Genomic DNA, 14,337 nt, shown 5'->3' with positions numbered 1-14,337 from the left:
TGAAGAGTACCTACCCACCCACCCACCCAAAAAATAAAGCCTATAGGAAAAAAACCTAGCATCTGTGTGCCTATTCATCACTTCATTTTTAAACTTGTTTTCTTCTTACTGTTCTAGAAATGCGTATTGTCAGCCAACATCTTGCAGACCCCGGTTCTTACTATTTGGAGAGCCAGGATATGGGCAAACTTCTCATTTGGCACCTGCAGTAATACATGCCCTGGAAAAGTTTCCAGTTTATACACTAGACCTGTCCGTTCTGTTTATTAGCGTCACATCACCGGAAGAAACATGTGCACAGGTATCTTTTTTTTTTTCTCTTTAACCTCATAGGTTTTATGAACTGTATTTAAACTAGTTAATGGCGGTGGCCTGGTTTGAATGTACTGTTAGGTTTACTTCTGTCTGAAAATCCACTTTTCTTCTAGATTGAATGATACCAAATAAGGAGGTTGTACATGGCCATATTTTTCATTCCAAATTAAAGAGTGAGGATGTTGCTAGCAGTTCAGAAAGGTGGGAGGTGCTGCTAATAAACCCCTCGTTAGAGCAAGAAATGTCACTGGTCTTGGTGGGATCCAGAAAGTTTTTTTTTGTTGCTTCTTAAGACTGTGCTCCCAGCAGATGGCTCTGTATCAGCCTGACTGCATGTCATGCGCTTTCTGTAGCCTTCTTTTTTATTATAGTTGCAAGGCAATCCAGGTTTTGGTGAAAAGTGTTTCTTTTTTTACATAGACATATACAGCTTCTACTGTTGCAATATATGCAGTAAAAGCATTAAAATTCATGGAACACTTACATTTGTACGGTGGTATGTTTTTCTTAACTAGGAAAATTAAATAGTGCTGTTTTCCTTTCTACCTTTTGACTGGAAATCCATTTCGTTGTTTGGCATCGCAGTATTAAAATATTTTAACCCTTAGTAGCAGCATTTGAGAGTTGTCCAAGTAAGGACAGACACATTGCATGACTGGATACTCATCTGTCACATCAGAGGAACAAGTCCTTTTTGTTACATGATGTAAATCTGGTCATATAGCTGACATGTCTGGTCACTGCCCAGATGTACCACATGCATCTCCCATCTTGTGGTGGGAACTCCCTGAATACTGGTCATCTGAAAGGGTGCACAGAGAAATTTGTCATGTGAAAGGACTGTTGCCTCTTTCCTGATGCTGTAGATGCATGTCCTCTTCTGTGACTGAGGTACCATTTGTAGGCAATGGCTCATGTTCTCCAACACACGTAATCTGGTCTGGTGGGTCCTCTGGTGATGAGGAGCTGTGAGTGATTAAGCTGTTCAGGCAGGCTGAAGACTGGTCACCTCTTATCAAATGTACCTGGAAGTTAAGAATTATAACCAGGCTTCTTTTACAGTCTCAGCTCTCATCTTTTCACAGCGGTCTTTGTTTGGTTCGACTGTGCTCTGGCCTGACTTGGATACATGCCCACCCTGAACTGAAATGGTGTAGAGGCAGTTGTGTAGTGATTTACCCAGACTAATAGCTGTGAATCTTGTTCTTTCAGGCACACCACCACACCAGCTGAGTTGTGAGGCTCTTTAGAAGTTACCTTACACCTAAGTAGTTTTGAAATCAGGCAGAGATTCGGGTCTGTTTCTATGTAGCAATGGCTGTATTTGAGTCCAAGTGAAAATTTTGCCATATTGCTAAGGAGATGTTCTTTTGTTGGTTTGTTTTGATGTTTTGGCTTCATGTCGTCCTGCTTCAAAAGATAGTTTGACAGATAAGTAGTCATTTATTAGCCTTTTCTACATGGTTTAGTTTTCTAATCCAAGCTTTCATTTTACCAGTTGATACGAGAAGCTCAAAGAACAGCACCAAGTATAATTTATATCCCACATATCCATTTGTGGTGGGAGGCTGTTGGAGCTACATTGAAAGCTACTTTTACAACACTACTGCAGAACATTCCAACATTTGCTCCAGTTTTGCTGCTTGCAACATCTGATGTGTGTCACGCAGATCTCCCAAAAGAGGTATTTCTGTCGATATTTCTCTTACTTTTTTAATTCTGTTTCTTGTTAATTTATAAATACTTTAAGCATCGGAGTACTGTGCACTCTTAAACAAACTCACACTGTTATTTGTTAGGCACCCTGACCAAGTCCCTTAAAATCTGCTTAGATAAAACAGTGCTGAAAGCATTTGTCTGAAGGGTTTTCTGAGTAAAGAGATTGACTTTGACCCAACTTTTTCCTCACACACTCATGCTTATTAGACAGATGTATAAATTTACTTCAGGCAATAATTCCAGTGACTTCAAGATGATCAGGTATGTACTTGGTCAAGAATATATGGTGCTTGAAACATAAATAGGAAAAAGATATTTTTATTGAAAACATTTCTACTGAAAAGTGAAAGGTATTTTTACTGAAAATGATGCAGTGGTCACACTGTTAATTTTGGAATGTAATTTAAAATTTAAATTGTTTAATAAAAATTTTGTTTTCTTCATAAAGGTGAAAGATTTACAAATTGCAACATTGAGTCCCAACTTCTGCTGAAGTAACTTGGAAATCAATTTTTAGTTGTATTCCTTAACAAAATTGAGTAAGAACACATGCTTGGCTTTCTAGACATCTGAGAGTGTGAATTAAAAGAAGGTGTTAAAAATATGAATATGCTGCTCTGATTATTTTCTCTCAGTTACAGCGGCGGGGGCTTACCTAGATGTGCTTATCATCAAATGCTTTAAAAGGACTTAACTTTGTATGGAAGTTTTTATAATGTTAATAAATTCTTTCTAAAATAAGTATTGAAATTCCTTCCATACCTTTTGGTAGTAGAGATTGAAAAATGGAGTAAAACTTGGAAGTATGCAACTTCAGACACCTCATTTTAATTAATTTTTTAAAAGACCAAACCAGCACTTGTCTACTGAACTCTGCCTGTTCCCTCTATAGCTGCCATAAAGATGCAAACTGAAGGACAGCAAGGCAGGTAAATACAAAAAAAAAAAAGCAATATGGAGGTGGTGAATGTCACCAGTTCATCAGTGCATCATATGGTCCCTTAATTGAGCTTTAACTGCAGAGGAGTTCTTTGGAGAAGATGCTGTAATTTGCTAACACTAACCTATCAAAATCTAGCAATTCAATGCCAAGAAGATAACTTTTCACAGTTTGTCTTATTCAGTTTAATTTAGAAAGTTACTCTTCTTTTTGGACTGGAATATGGATTTGTGTGCCCTTGTATACAAAATGTCTTTTCTCCTCATGCTTTAGATAAAAGAATTGTTTATTAATGATTATAAAGAAGTTTTCAAAGTCCAGTTGCCTAGTAAGGAAGAAAGAAGAGCATTTTTTGAGGACCTAATTGTAAACCAAGCTGCTAAACCTCCTGCATCAAAAAACAGCGCAGGTGAGGATACTATACCTATAAAACTTTGTAAGTTAATAGCTATACAGTATTTTCTGTGGTGGTAATTTTCTATCAGTTTTTCATATGTTTGTATTTGAGTACCATAAATTGACTGAAAGTTTCTGATTAACACAAGCTTGGCGGCCGCTGGAAGTGCTGCCTGTAGCTCCGCCGCCTAAGCCTCGGCAGCTGACAGAGGAGGAAATAAAACAGCTGGAGGAGCAGGAGGAGGATACGTTGCGCGAACTTAGGATCTTCTTAAGGGATGTGACTCATAGACTTGCCGTTGACAGACGTTTCAGAGCGTTCACAAAGCCTGTTGACCCAGAGGAGGTAAAGTAGTGTTGATCTGTAATACCGTTTTTATCTGTGTGTATTCATAATGTCTCTGTGTGTGTATTTCTCAGTGTACATGTGCTCTTTATAGGAAGGTTTATCTTTGTTTTTCGGACTATACTGTTCTGATTTTTCAAGAAGCAGGAAGTGAATTTTGCTTTTACTTCTGCTGACTCCTCGAGGCTCTCAAATGTCAGTTATTCCAGTATTCACTGAGAGTCCTGGGTTCCTTCTAACACATCTTTAGAATATTTCTACTATGATCATCTAGTCCAACTGCCAGTTAGACCAACTACCAACAGTTTGCTCCTGAGAAATCTTTGATATGTAGACATGTTACAGCACTAAAAAGCAGAGAGATCTCTCTCTTTATAATTATAAACAGTATAATATAGGACTGTTTTAATAAAGCCTAAAGCTCTTTAATCGACTGTCAGTAGTTTCTGTGAGAACACAAGTAGAAGCAGCAGTTTTAAAAATAATTTTTAAGATTCTGTTTCATCTGGAGCTCCTCAGTATAAGATCCACCACAAGGGCTATGTGGTTTCTTTTTCCTCCCATACACCACTTCTGTCTCTTTCTCTCATTTAATTTATTGAATAAGTCTAAGCCAGGGGCATATACTTCAAAGTCAGCTGTAGTTTTAATATAGCTCTGCTTTTCAGCAAAATCCTGTTCCCCTAAGCATCCACTGGCTTGTCTTTCCCTTTACTTCTAGTTTCCGAGATGAGAGTAATCTAAATAAACAGAAGTCCTCATCTAAACTAGTCATTGGGCTCCTTTTATGGTCTGAGTAAAGAAATGGGCACCTCTGGGTCCTGTTATCTCATTCTAAAGTCAATGTCTAGGACAAATACTTCAAAGGTGTGATTCCTGCGGCCTTTTTCATACTGCCACCAACAAAGAGAATCTCGGGTGACGTTACCGAGAAAGGTTTCTTTGCAGTGATTTTCTGAAGCAAAGTGAAATGAATCCCACTCTGGGTATCTGTCCCCTTCTCTGCCCCACACATGCTTCTGACCTTCCTCCTCCTTTTTTGCCCCTCTTCTGGTCTGTCTCTTCAAAGTCAGTCGAAATAGCCCTTCTATTTTCAAGAAACCGGTTAATTTCAAGATGCTGGTTAATTTCTGCGTCTTTGGATGTGTCATAAATATTTGGGAGTTTTTAAGAAGACCTTTATTTGACTTTATCAAAATAATAATTTTTGATAGATACTGTGTTAAATCTGAGTACCTATATTTCATTTGTAGGTACCCGATTATGATGCAGTTATTAAACAGCCCATGGACCTTTCGGCAGTTCTCTCTAAGATTGACTTGCACCAGTACCTCACTGCAGGAGATTTTCTAAAAGACATCGATCTAATCTGTAGCAACGCTTTAGAGTACAACCCAGATAAAGATCCTGGAGGTGAGGATGTGGTTTTATCCCTAATTTGGAAAAATAAAAAATGTATAGATTGATAAATGTCATCTGTGGACAGCAGATTTGGGATTAGATCATTTTAAACATCCACACAAAGCATTTCTTACCAGGTTGTAAATGTTGTAGCGTTGAACTACTTGGGCATGAAATTGTGATAGAAGCGTTGATCAGTAACTAGTATTTGTGTTTTAACAATTAACACTTTTGTTGTTATGCTGAAAATATTAACTGATAGAACCTTTCAGAACCTACCTATAAAAAAAGCAAAATCTGTCTAATCAAAATAAAGGTTTTCGTTGGCTGGTAGAAAATACTGAGTTCTGGCTGTAAAATTTCAGATCGTCTCATTAGGCACAGAGCTTGTACTTTGAGAGATACGGCATATGCCATAGTGAGGGAAGAAATGGATAAAGATTTTGAACAAAACTGTGAAGAAATCAAAGAATCTCGTGAGAAAAGAGGTATGCTTTTTTTGACGCTAAGGATTTTAAGACTTGTCTCAGTATTCGTAACATTATAGTGCAAGATACAATTCTTTGCTATCTGTTCTTTATTGCAAGGTTGTAGCTCTTCAAAGTATGCTCCATCTTACTACCATGTAATGCCAAAGCAAAACTCTGTTCCTGGGTGTAAGAAAACAGATTCAAAGTGTAATGAAAAATCGAAGATGCCAGCAGTCCCTGTAGATGCCAGTACGCCCCGCTGTAACGGCAAGTTGCATTTTATTCAGACTTTCTTGGAAAAAGTGCTTGGGTCGCTGGTGCCTTCTCTGTTCTTGTGACACAACAGGTTTCTGTGATGCCTGGTTCTTCATGCCAGGGACATTACATTTTTAAACTTGCTTCAAAATGTGAGATAAATCCAGAGGTCATTCATTCCATATGGTTATGAAATTCAAGTTTACATTGTAAGACATTAGCCTTGATGGCCCAACTGACACTTAATGGCTCCTAAACTTTGCTATCTTTTGAAATCAAAAATTGACGGGGGAAAGGGGAAAAAATAGGGGAGCAATAATAATAGATATGTGAAGGAAAGATCATTATTTCCTCATTTGTCCTGTGAAAATGACATGAAAGAACAAAGGGACTTGGGTCTCTTTCAGTTCAAATGCATGACATAGTGTGAAGTTTCCTTGTCTTACTGGCACGACTGGGAATTTTGCCATTGACTTCACCCCTGTGCTTTGTGCAGTTCTCTGTGAATACAAAGAATTGTGGGGTTTTGTGGAAGGCAAAAATGCAAAGTTTGTTTCAAACAAGGTTAACTGAATCAGAAAGCACATGAGGTGTAAGTCTTTACGGACAATTGTTTCTCCAGCAAATATTGCCTTAAAATAGTCTCTTTAACTCTGCTTACCGTATGTTTAGCTTTTGAAGCTTACAGCTTTGTAACAGGTTTGAAGAAGGGCTGGTCTCCAGACGCTTTTCTGTGGTTCATCTATATTCATTCACATAATAAGACAGTAAGCAACTTCACCTAATAACCTTGCTTTGCAGTAATGCTTCCTATCGAAAGTAAGAATTTTCTGTTCATAAAATCTTGAGGCTGATGGTTTTGTGAATGAAAATCCGTAGCTGGCTTTTTTAAATCTGATAGCAAATTGACCTCGTTAACTTCCAACTCTTTCTCTAGACGTATACAGGGAGACAGACAATGGTACTTGAGCTCCTTTGATCATTTTCCTTGTAATTCAAGTAAGATGAGGATGCTGGATTTTGAAGGAAGAACTGTTTTGGTAATGTTTTGGATTACTTTTTATGATATCTCTTTGTAGATATGTCAAAAAGAAAACGCAAAAAGAACAAAGTGTCTTCAAGTATTGCAATAAAGAGGAGGAATTTTCAGTTCAATAAGGAGAATAAAGTTCCAGAAGAACAAAATGAGGTAGAGAGTGATGAAGAGTCTCCAGAAAAACATGTTTCTAACACAGTTCGCGCTGAAGTTGAGTCCACACAGGATTCTTCTATGGAAGAAAATGAAAACGTACTTCAAGAACGACAGAAAAATGCGAATGAAAATAAATCTGGGACAGAAAATGAAAGAGAGAGAGTTCTTTTGGCTAAATCTACTTCTGAAAAGAAGGGTGTTATGCGTCCTGAACATGCAGACCTAAGAAAGGAGAGTGACACGTTAGATTGCCAAATAGCAGAAAATTCTGAAGACGAAGATTCAAATGGTAAGTGAAAGGTCCAACAAGTCCTTTAGCTCCTTTTTGCTCCTGGGGAGGTTTACACTATTTATTAAGTTTTAGCCTTTTAAATTCTATTCTGTTACTTTTGTTATATCTTTCTAAAATCAGCACATAGTGTTGCTTGCATAATGATGCAGCCCCTCTAGTTACACTAGCCAAACTCATGCTTCTCTGCAGCTTCTGCCTTTTTGATTCTGAAGTTTGTTTTTCAAATGGTACCTGATTGAAAAACAATTGTTGCCTTTCTTGTATGAGTATCTGCCCAGTAATGAGCAGCCTGGGTTAAAAAGCTCTATACTTCAAGCAGCGTGAAGCCAGAGTCACACGTGGAATAAAAATATATGTCCTAATGTTGGCAATGGAAGATGTGCTTCCCCACCTAAATTACTTTGGAGTTTTACTGTGCAGTGCTGATGCTTTTTCCTGGTTTTACCCTGCCTTTTTCTCTAGTGCTTTTTTTTTTTTTTGTCTGAATTTCTAATTTTTATGGAGAGAGGTGACTTTTGCTAGAAAGAACATAAAAGTCAAACATTTCTCAGTGAAAAAAAATGGTAACAGTTCTGTCTCTGTCGTTGCAGAGAGAGAGACTGTATTCCAGGTACAGGATACTTCACTAATACTGTATTCCAGAGAAACAGAAATCCTGACTTAAGAAATCTGTGTCATTCCAGATTCGTGGGTGCACTGTGTGACTCGTACGAGACGTTCTCGGGTGCAAGAGCAACAGCCGGCCTGTGTTGAGAAAGCAACGGACATGCTCAAACAGACCGTGATTGTGGATTACTGTGAGCTCAAAGTAAGTCTAATTTCAGTTTTGTTAATACTGAAGTAGGACATTTTCTTGCTAGATGTACACTTGTAAATCAAGTCAGTTGTTAACCAATTAAAACAAATTATGGAAAGGATACATAGCTTGTGAAGTATTTCACCCTATAATGGGACTATGACTATTGTGTTTCCACACCTGGGTGTAGACTGCTCTTCTTGCTTTTGGGGAACTAAATTTTAGGAGACTGGGTTCTCTTCCTAATTTTTAATTTAAAAGGGCTTGTTGAATTTTAAAATAGACCACTGACACTGACCACTGCTAGTACTGTTGGCTATTAATGTCTTAACAGTTTTTATGATGGATTTTGAGGGTTTGTTTTGGTTTGGTTTGGGTTTTGCATGTTTTCGTTTATTAGGAACGTGAAAAGGACCTTTGTTTCTAGCAGGGATGACTTGGTTAGCAGGTTGACATAAAGCTCATCGTGGATAAAATACTAATACTTTTCTGAAATGCTTTCAAAATCCAGTGTTAGAATTTTGCATTCATGCAGTTACAGTGTTATAAGGGTTTTCCAGTCCCTCGTAGGAGAGAAGTTGCCTTCCTAGACTACAGCTGGGGAAAGGTTTAAAAATGGGCCTGGCTGCAAGGGGTAACAGAGGTTCCTTTGCATGAAATGGAGAGGGTAGAACAAGGACCTGATCTTCAGGGCATATGGCAGTGAGGAAAATTAGGAAAATTGCTAGGTTGGAGTCTGGGAGGTTGGCCAAAGCAGAGGAGGGCTGCTCTTTACCTGCCATGCTGAAAAAGGTAGTGTTTCCATGTTTCCCATGGATGTTTCCCCTGTGTGGGGAGAATGTGGCCGGATAAAATCCCCTTTGGTGAAGGGGCTTGTCAACACAATTTCTGTCACATTTTTAAGCTGTGGCCTGATTTGTAGAGGTGAAAGTAACTTCTTAGAGCTGGCTTCCTAAGGAAGCAGATTTCAGGGGATTTTGCTGTTCACATCTGCCTACATATATAGAGAAACCATGTAGTTCGTTCACAGAGTCAGAATGCTAACAGCACGTGCTCTGAAGTTACTGCCCACTGCAAAAATGGTACAGTAGAGCCTGTAGATATGTGTTTCAGCTATGAGGAGAGCTATCATGAAATGCGTCTTTTAGAAAACTTGTTTCATTAACATGAGTGCCATAGGAACTAGCTGCTCCTACCAGAGAGCCTCTTTGGAACTCATCCGCAGTGAATAAACCAGGTGAACCTCCAAAATGTAGCTGCTTGGGTTTGTTTGAGGATTTTTTTTGTTTTGATTTGGTTTGGGTTTTGCTTGGTAATAGGCCTAGAACTTTATGAACGTACAGAAGAGCATGCAGTCATTGATGTGGCAGCAATTAGAGATAGTTTCACACAGGGTTTTGACCACACGTCTGTCCCATCCTATCGTTTCTGTTTGCAGCACCTGAAAGCACACAAGCATGGGTTTGGTGCATTTATCTGCATGTTGTATAGAACGAACCTGGGGGGAATACTCCAATTTTGGGCTAGCTGATCTGAGGGAGGCAGATGATAACAGACAGGTGCAAGGCAGTAATATTTTCATTTAATGTGGCTGCTCTCTGAAGCGACATCTTCACAGCCTCACACAACACACAGATCCTGAGCAGCCGCAGCAGTAGAAGAAGATGCAGCCATAGCTCGTTACTGTTGCTTTCCCAGGGATTATCACCTTCACATATTTGGTAACAGAAAGGACTGTGTGAGGGGTTGGTAATGTGCTACAGGCAGAGTCCCTCTGCTCATTTACCCACTTCTCAGTTTGAAGGCAGGAGCTGACTGATCTAACTTTGCTCCCTGATCTGCTTCAGCCACTTGAGCAGAGCCGTGGGCTCTGTATGTGCTCAGCTCATGGGTGATGGTGAGCACCTAAGGGTGCTTCTGCTTCCAGCTGGCACAGCTGTCTGGCAGATGTGTAGCCTGGCTTCCAGAGGTCCACTTCACAGTGCCCTGCACTGCAGCAACAGCTTCTCTACGGAAATACAACAGCGGCTTCGCTGTGGCAGCAACTCTGACAAAGTGGATTGTGTCATTCCCTACTGTTCTGGAAGCAGTTGATTTGCAATTATAACCGTTGATGGATAGATTGATTAGTAATAAAATAATGTCTGACATTTAAGCCTTCCTTTTCTCTGAAGTACAAAAAATTAACTCATTTTCTCCTGTTAAACCTTGTGAGATACATAGTCTGTTTTCTGAAGTGTCACTCATATTTTGTTTAATAATATAAGGAAGTAAGATGTCATTTCTGTTGTGTTGTTATTGTTGAGCTTCTGAAAACATAAAGAGCCTGTTCAAAGGATCTTGTGCTGTTCTAAACTTGTAGTTTTCATATTTTTTTTCCTTCAGCAACTGTTGCATTTTGTCACTGCGGTAACTAAGAACTTTAGTATATTTCACTTGGAAAAACTATATGCTATTCTCAGTCAGTGCATTTACCGGCATCGGGAAGATTACGACAAAACCGAATTAGTGAAGGTAAACTTTTTGTTTTATAGCACTTTCTATCTTGTGTGTGTGTGTGTTAAGCATATATATGTGTGCACTCTGGATATCACACTTGTACTACTCTTTCCTGCTTAGTTGCCTGTGTTAAAAAGGCTTTTTCATTTCAGTCTGGAAGACATTTATCCATATTGCAAAACCATTGTTGTATTTGGCATAATTGCTGGCAGTTTCAGCAGGAATAGGCTTGAACAAGACAATAGGTCCACCCCCACAGCCCTCCCAAGGCAGTTAACCTCAGCCTGTCTCTAGTCCTTCTCCAGAACCTGTTCAGGGGTGGGGGGCTGCAAAAGGAGGGTGCTTTGCTCAGTCTGACGCTGCCTCTTTCTCCCCCTTCAGGCAGGCAAACACAGTAATACTCTGCACAGTAGTCATTCCATTCTTGAAAAGAAATTAGGGATGAAACATAACAAGAGTTTGAGACTTTCCTCTAGTCTTGCTGTAATCTCTTTTTAACTAGCATGGCTCGACCATCTTTAATTGGACATATTGGGGAGATTTCTGCCTTGACGGCTTAACGCTAATGAGTCAAATTCTCTGATCTCTTCCTCTAGGAGAGGGTTTTTGAGTTGTTCAAAACTCAGCAGAAATCTGCAGAGGTGCCCATGGTCCCGGTCAGGAATACCCAGTACTGAGTCCATTTAGATAGGTTGGATATTCAGTCTTCAGATTCAAGATCCTTGAGTCCCTTTGTCTTGGAGATGCTTCTGCCTGAGAATAGATAAAAATTCTTTATACCCCTCAGTCTGTCTTGAAAAAGAGGAAGCCTCTTTTCTTCAGCCCTGGTCACCTGGATCTCTTCTTGCACATCTGATAAAGAGTAGAGCAGATGCTTTGTTCCCATTGTGCAACAGCGAGGATTATTTGGATGCAGGGAGGCCATTCCTGAATAATGTGTCCTTTCCTCATCTAGTGTAATGATGTGTTTTAGCATAAGATGGGATTTATTTACGTCATCTCAGGACTTGTGAGCTTTTGTGACTTAAACTTTAATGCTTACATGAAGAGGGACTTGATTTCTTTGTTTTCTAATTCTAATTTCAGGTATAACAAACAAATCTCTCCTATTCAAAGTGACTGTGCAACTCAGTCAGGAGCAAGCTCTGCTCTGTGAAGAGAGAGATTTTAACAAGCAGTTATTCAGAGTGCAGAAAATAACATTTCCAGCATTTTAGTTGTGGCTTTTTAGGAACCATCTCCTCTTTCTAATTGTTGAAACCACTGTTGATACAGATCCATACAGTCTCTCTAGCCTACTCTCTGTTTTAGATGCATAGGGATACATTTGAAGCTAGGGGGTATGGAAAGACTTTGTGATGGTATTTTCTAAAAATTACTAACAATTGTATGTATGTACAGATTCTTTTTTCTTTTCTATGAAGAAATAAACAGGGTTCTTAAGTTTTTATTCATGCTGACTGTTGTCCTTTTTTTTCTTACTAGGAAATGAAGAAAGAAATTGCAGCCTTCAGTTGTGTTCCTTGACACTTGATTTCAGCCCACTTCTGCTCTGTAATGTTTTCTTTTCATCGCATGCTCTTACCTGTGCATAATTCAATAAAGATTACTTCTACGTATATATTTATATATATATTAAACAAATATATCCTAAAATTTATTAAGAAAGCTCAAATAAAGTCCTTAATTTTTGACATTTTTGTTCTCTAAAGCAGGATGTGGGGTACTGCTGCCATTGCATTGTAACGCTGCAGATCTGAGTGTCTCCCAGATAATTTCAGTACCTCTCTTTAAAACAAAACTATCTAAAGCTTGATGAACTTTAATCATTGTTTTCCAGCTTGTGGGAATACGTTTTTCTGAAGTAGTATTGCGGTGCTGTACAGTCCATTGTATATTACACATAGGTTTTAAACCAAATCTCATTTTGGTATATGGAAGGTAAATCTTCTGCAGTACAGAGGTAATTTTTTTTTAATTACCTGATAGCACCTCAAGTGGCTTTCATGAAATTAACAACTTAAAGTATGTGGGAGAAACATGCTTTCCACAAAAGTAAGAATTTTTGCTGTGGCATGTTTTTGCCTGTCAAAAAAACCTAACTTGAAACAAAGCAAGGCTCACTACTGGAACTTTCTAAGATAAACTTTAGTCTTGCTTGTAACGATGACAATCTTCTTGATACTGGAAAATACAAGTTTAATATTACTTGCTGGTTGCGGGTCGGGTGGCTTGTAGTTGAATTAAATTAAATTGTAAATAGTTTTCTAGTTACCAGGAGAGAATTACATATCTGTTAAATAAAAGTGAATATATTGTTGGTGATAAATATATTTAAGTAAATAATAAACAAACCCCCTTTTTGAAGATATATGAGTCTTTAGAGCAGCAGAGAAAATTTCTCTCTTTTAATTTGACTGTTATTTTTCAAAAAATTCAGGGAAAAAAGGTAGGCAAAACTCAATTATATATGAGAATAAAATTTTCTATCAATTGCGATTAAAATATGTGTCATGATACATTGTTGTTGTGTGTCACCTCACATACACAACGTTTGGTGATACTGAACACCTAACTGTGCCATCCCTCTGTGTATGATTGGTTTCTTACATATGGTTTAGTTCTTTTTTGTTGTTGTTGTTTCTTTCTGGTGTGTTTGTCCCAACGTTTGTGTACTATGCAGATTTTTTTTTTCTTATCTGTATTGTTTGGATGGGTAAAATAAAAAACAAATGACCTTTTGGGGGGTTTTGCCTGCTCTATTTTAATCACAGAATAATTTTGATCAGTAACAACCTTACACTTCAAAATCAAGTTATGCCATTCTTGGTGTACTGGTACACGGTAAAAGCCAAGCACAGGAGGAAGGAAAATTATATTGAAAATTTAATGTCATGTATAACATTGGAAATGTAATAAAGGAATTAAAGTCATTTTTCCTTAACTTAATCTCCACTCTGACTGTTGTCACTGATTTTCAATGGGGCTGTGGGGATGGGTTTGCTGAGCCTCTTTCCCCAGAGCGACTGCTTCAAAAACTGATTCTGGGATCAAAACTTTTGCTCTTCAAAGCTATCATCGAACTCCCTCCTCTCGCTAGTCTGGACAGGACACTGCACTTACACAGCTTTTGTAAAAAATTGTTTGTAACTGCGTAAGTCCTCATCTCCCATGACCAACGGTTAATGAATCCCACAAGCCACATCTTTATTTTTCTTAGGGAAACAACCGTATTTTGGTGTCTGAACCAAAATGGCAAACAGTGATGGAAGAAACAGTACGTGGAAACGCAACGTTTTTATCAAGTCTGCAGTGGGCGTTAAAACGAAATATTGACCGAAATATCTAGGCATATACTAAAGGAAAAGGTCCCCTTTCTCCAAGTTCTGTAACTAAACACACACCAAAAAAAAAAAAAAAAGAGGGGTGTGGGTTTTTTTTCCTCAGAGCCGTTACTTTGCGCTCGCTCGCCCCCGGTCTGGGGCTCCGGAGCCCGCGGCGATGTCCTCCCTCAGCGCGGGGCGCCTGAGGGGAGCCTGGGGCTGGCGGCGCCCTTCGAGCCCGGCCGGGCGGCAGCGTCCAGCGCCCAGCCCAAGTTTGTCGCCGGAGGAGCGGTCTGAGGGCGCCGGGAGCCTCCGGCCTGTCGCCCCCGGTTCTCCCGGCCTGACCGAAGGGCGAGGAGCCGCCGTCGGACCGCCCCCCCCCGGCCGCGGCGC

General features: G+C 39.2%; 1 protein-coding gene across 2 annotated transcripts in view; it reads left to right on the top strand.

Annotated features, from left to right (window-relative positions):
• ATAD2 (ATPase family, AAA domain containing 2) overlaps positions 1-13,570 on the top strand; it is a 36,390-nt gene extending 22,820 nt beyond the window's left edge. Inside the window, exons 18-28 of one of the 2 annotated variants that reach the window (XM_014965302.1) lie at positions 118-301; positions 1,814-1,999; positions 3,248-3,383; positions 3,520-3,716; positions 4,970-5,129; positions 5,483-5,605; positions 5,705-5,854; positions 6,922-7,323; positions 8,010-8,134; positions 10,508-10,636; positions 12,107-13,570. In XM_014965302.1, coding sequence (XP_014820788.1) covers positions 118-301; positions 1,814-1,999; positions 3,248-3,383; positions 3,520-3,716; positions 4,970-5,129; positions 5,483-5,605; positions 5,705-5,854; positions 6,922-7,323; positions 8,010-8,134; positions 10,508-10,636; positions 12,107-12,148 — 1,834 coding nt within the window. In that variant the 3' untranslated portion in view covers positions 12,149-13,570. The remainder of the gene's footprint in view (positions 1-117; positions 302-1,813; positions 2,000-3,247; positions 3,384-3,519; positions 3,717-4,969; positions 5,130-5,482; positions 5,606-5,704; positions 5,855-6,921; positions 7,324-8,009; positions 8,135-10,507; positions 10,637-12,106) is intronic. The other variant, XM_014965304.1, reaches the window with a different exon arrangement.
• Positions 13,571-14,337: the final 767 nt, after the last annotated feature.

The sequence above is a fragment of the Calidris pugnax genome, unplaced genomic scaffold, assembly GCF_001431845.1.
Source record: "Calidris pugnax isolate Ruff unplaced genomic scaffold, ASM143184v1 scaffold41, whole genome shotgun sequence".
NCBI lineage: Eukaryota > Metazoa > Chordata > Aves > Charadriiformes > Scolopacidae > Calidris > Calidris pugnax.
The sequence above is the reverse complement of the archived record's forward strand: the minus strand, read 5'-3'. Positions and strand labels throughout refer to the sequence as shown.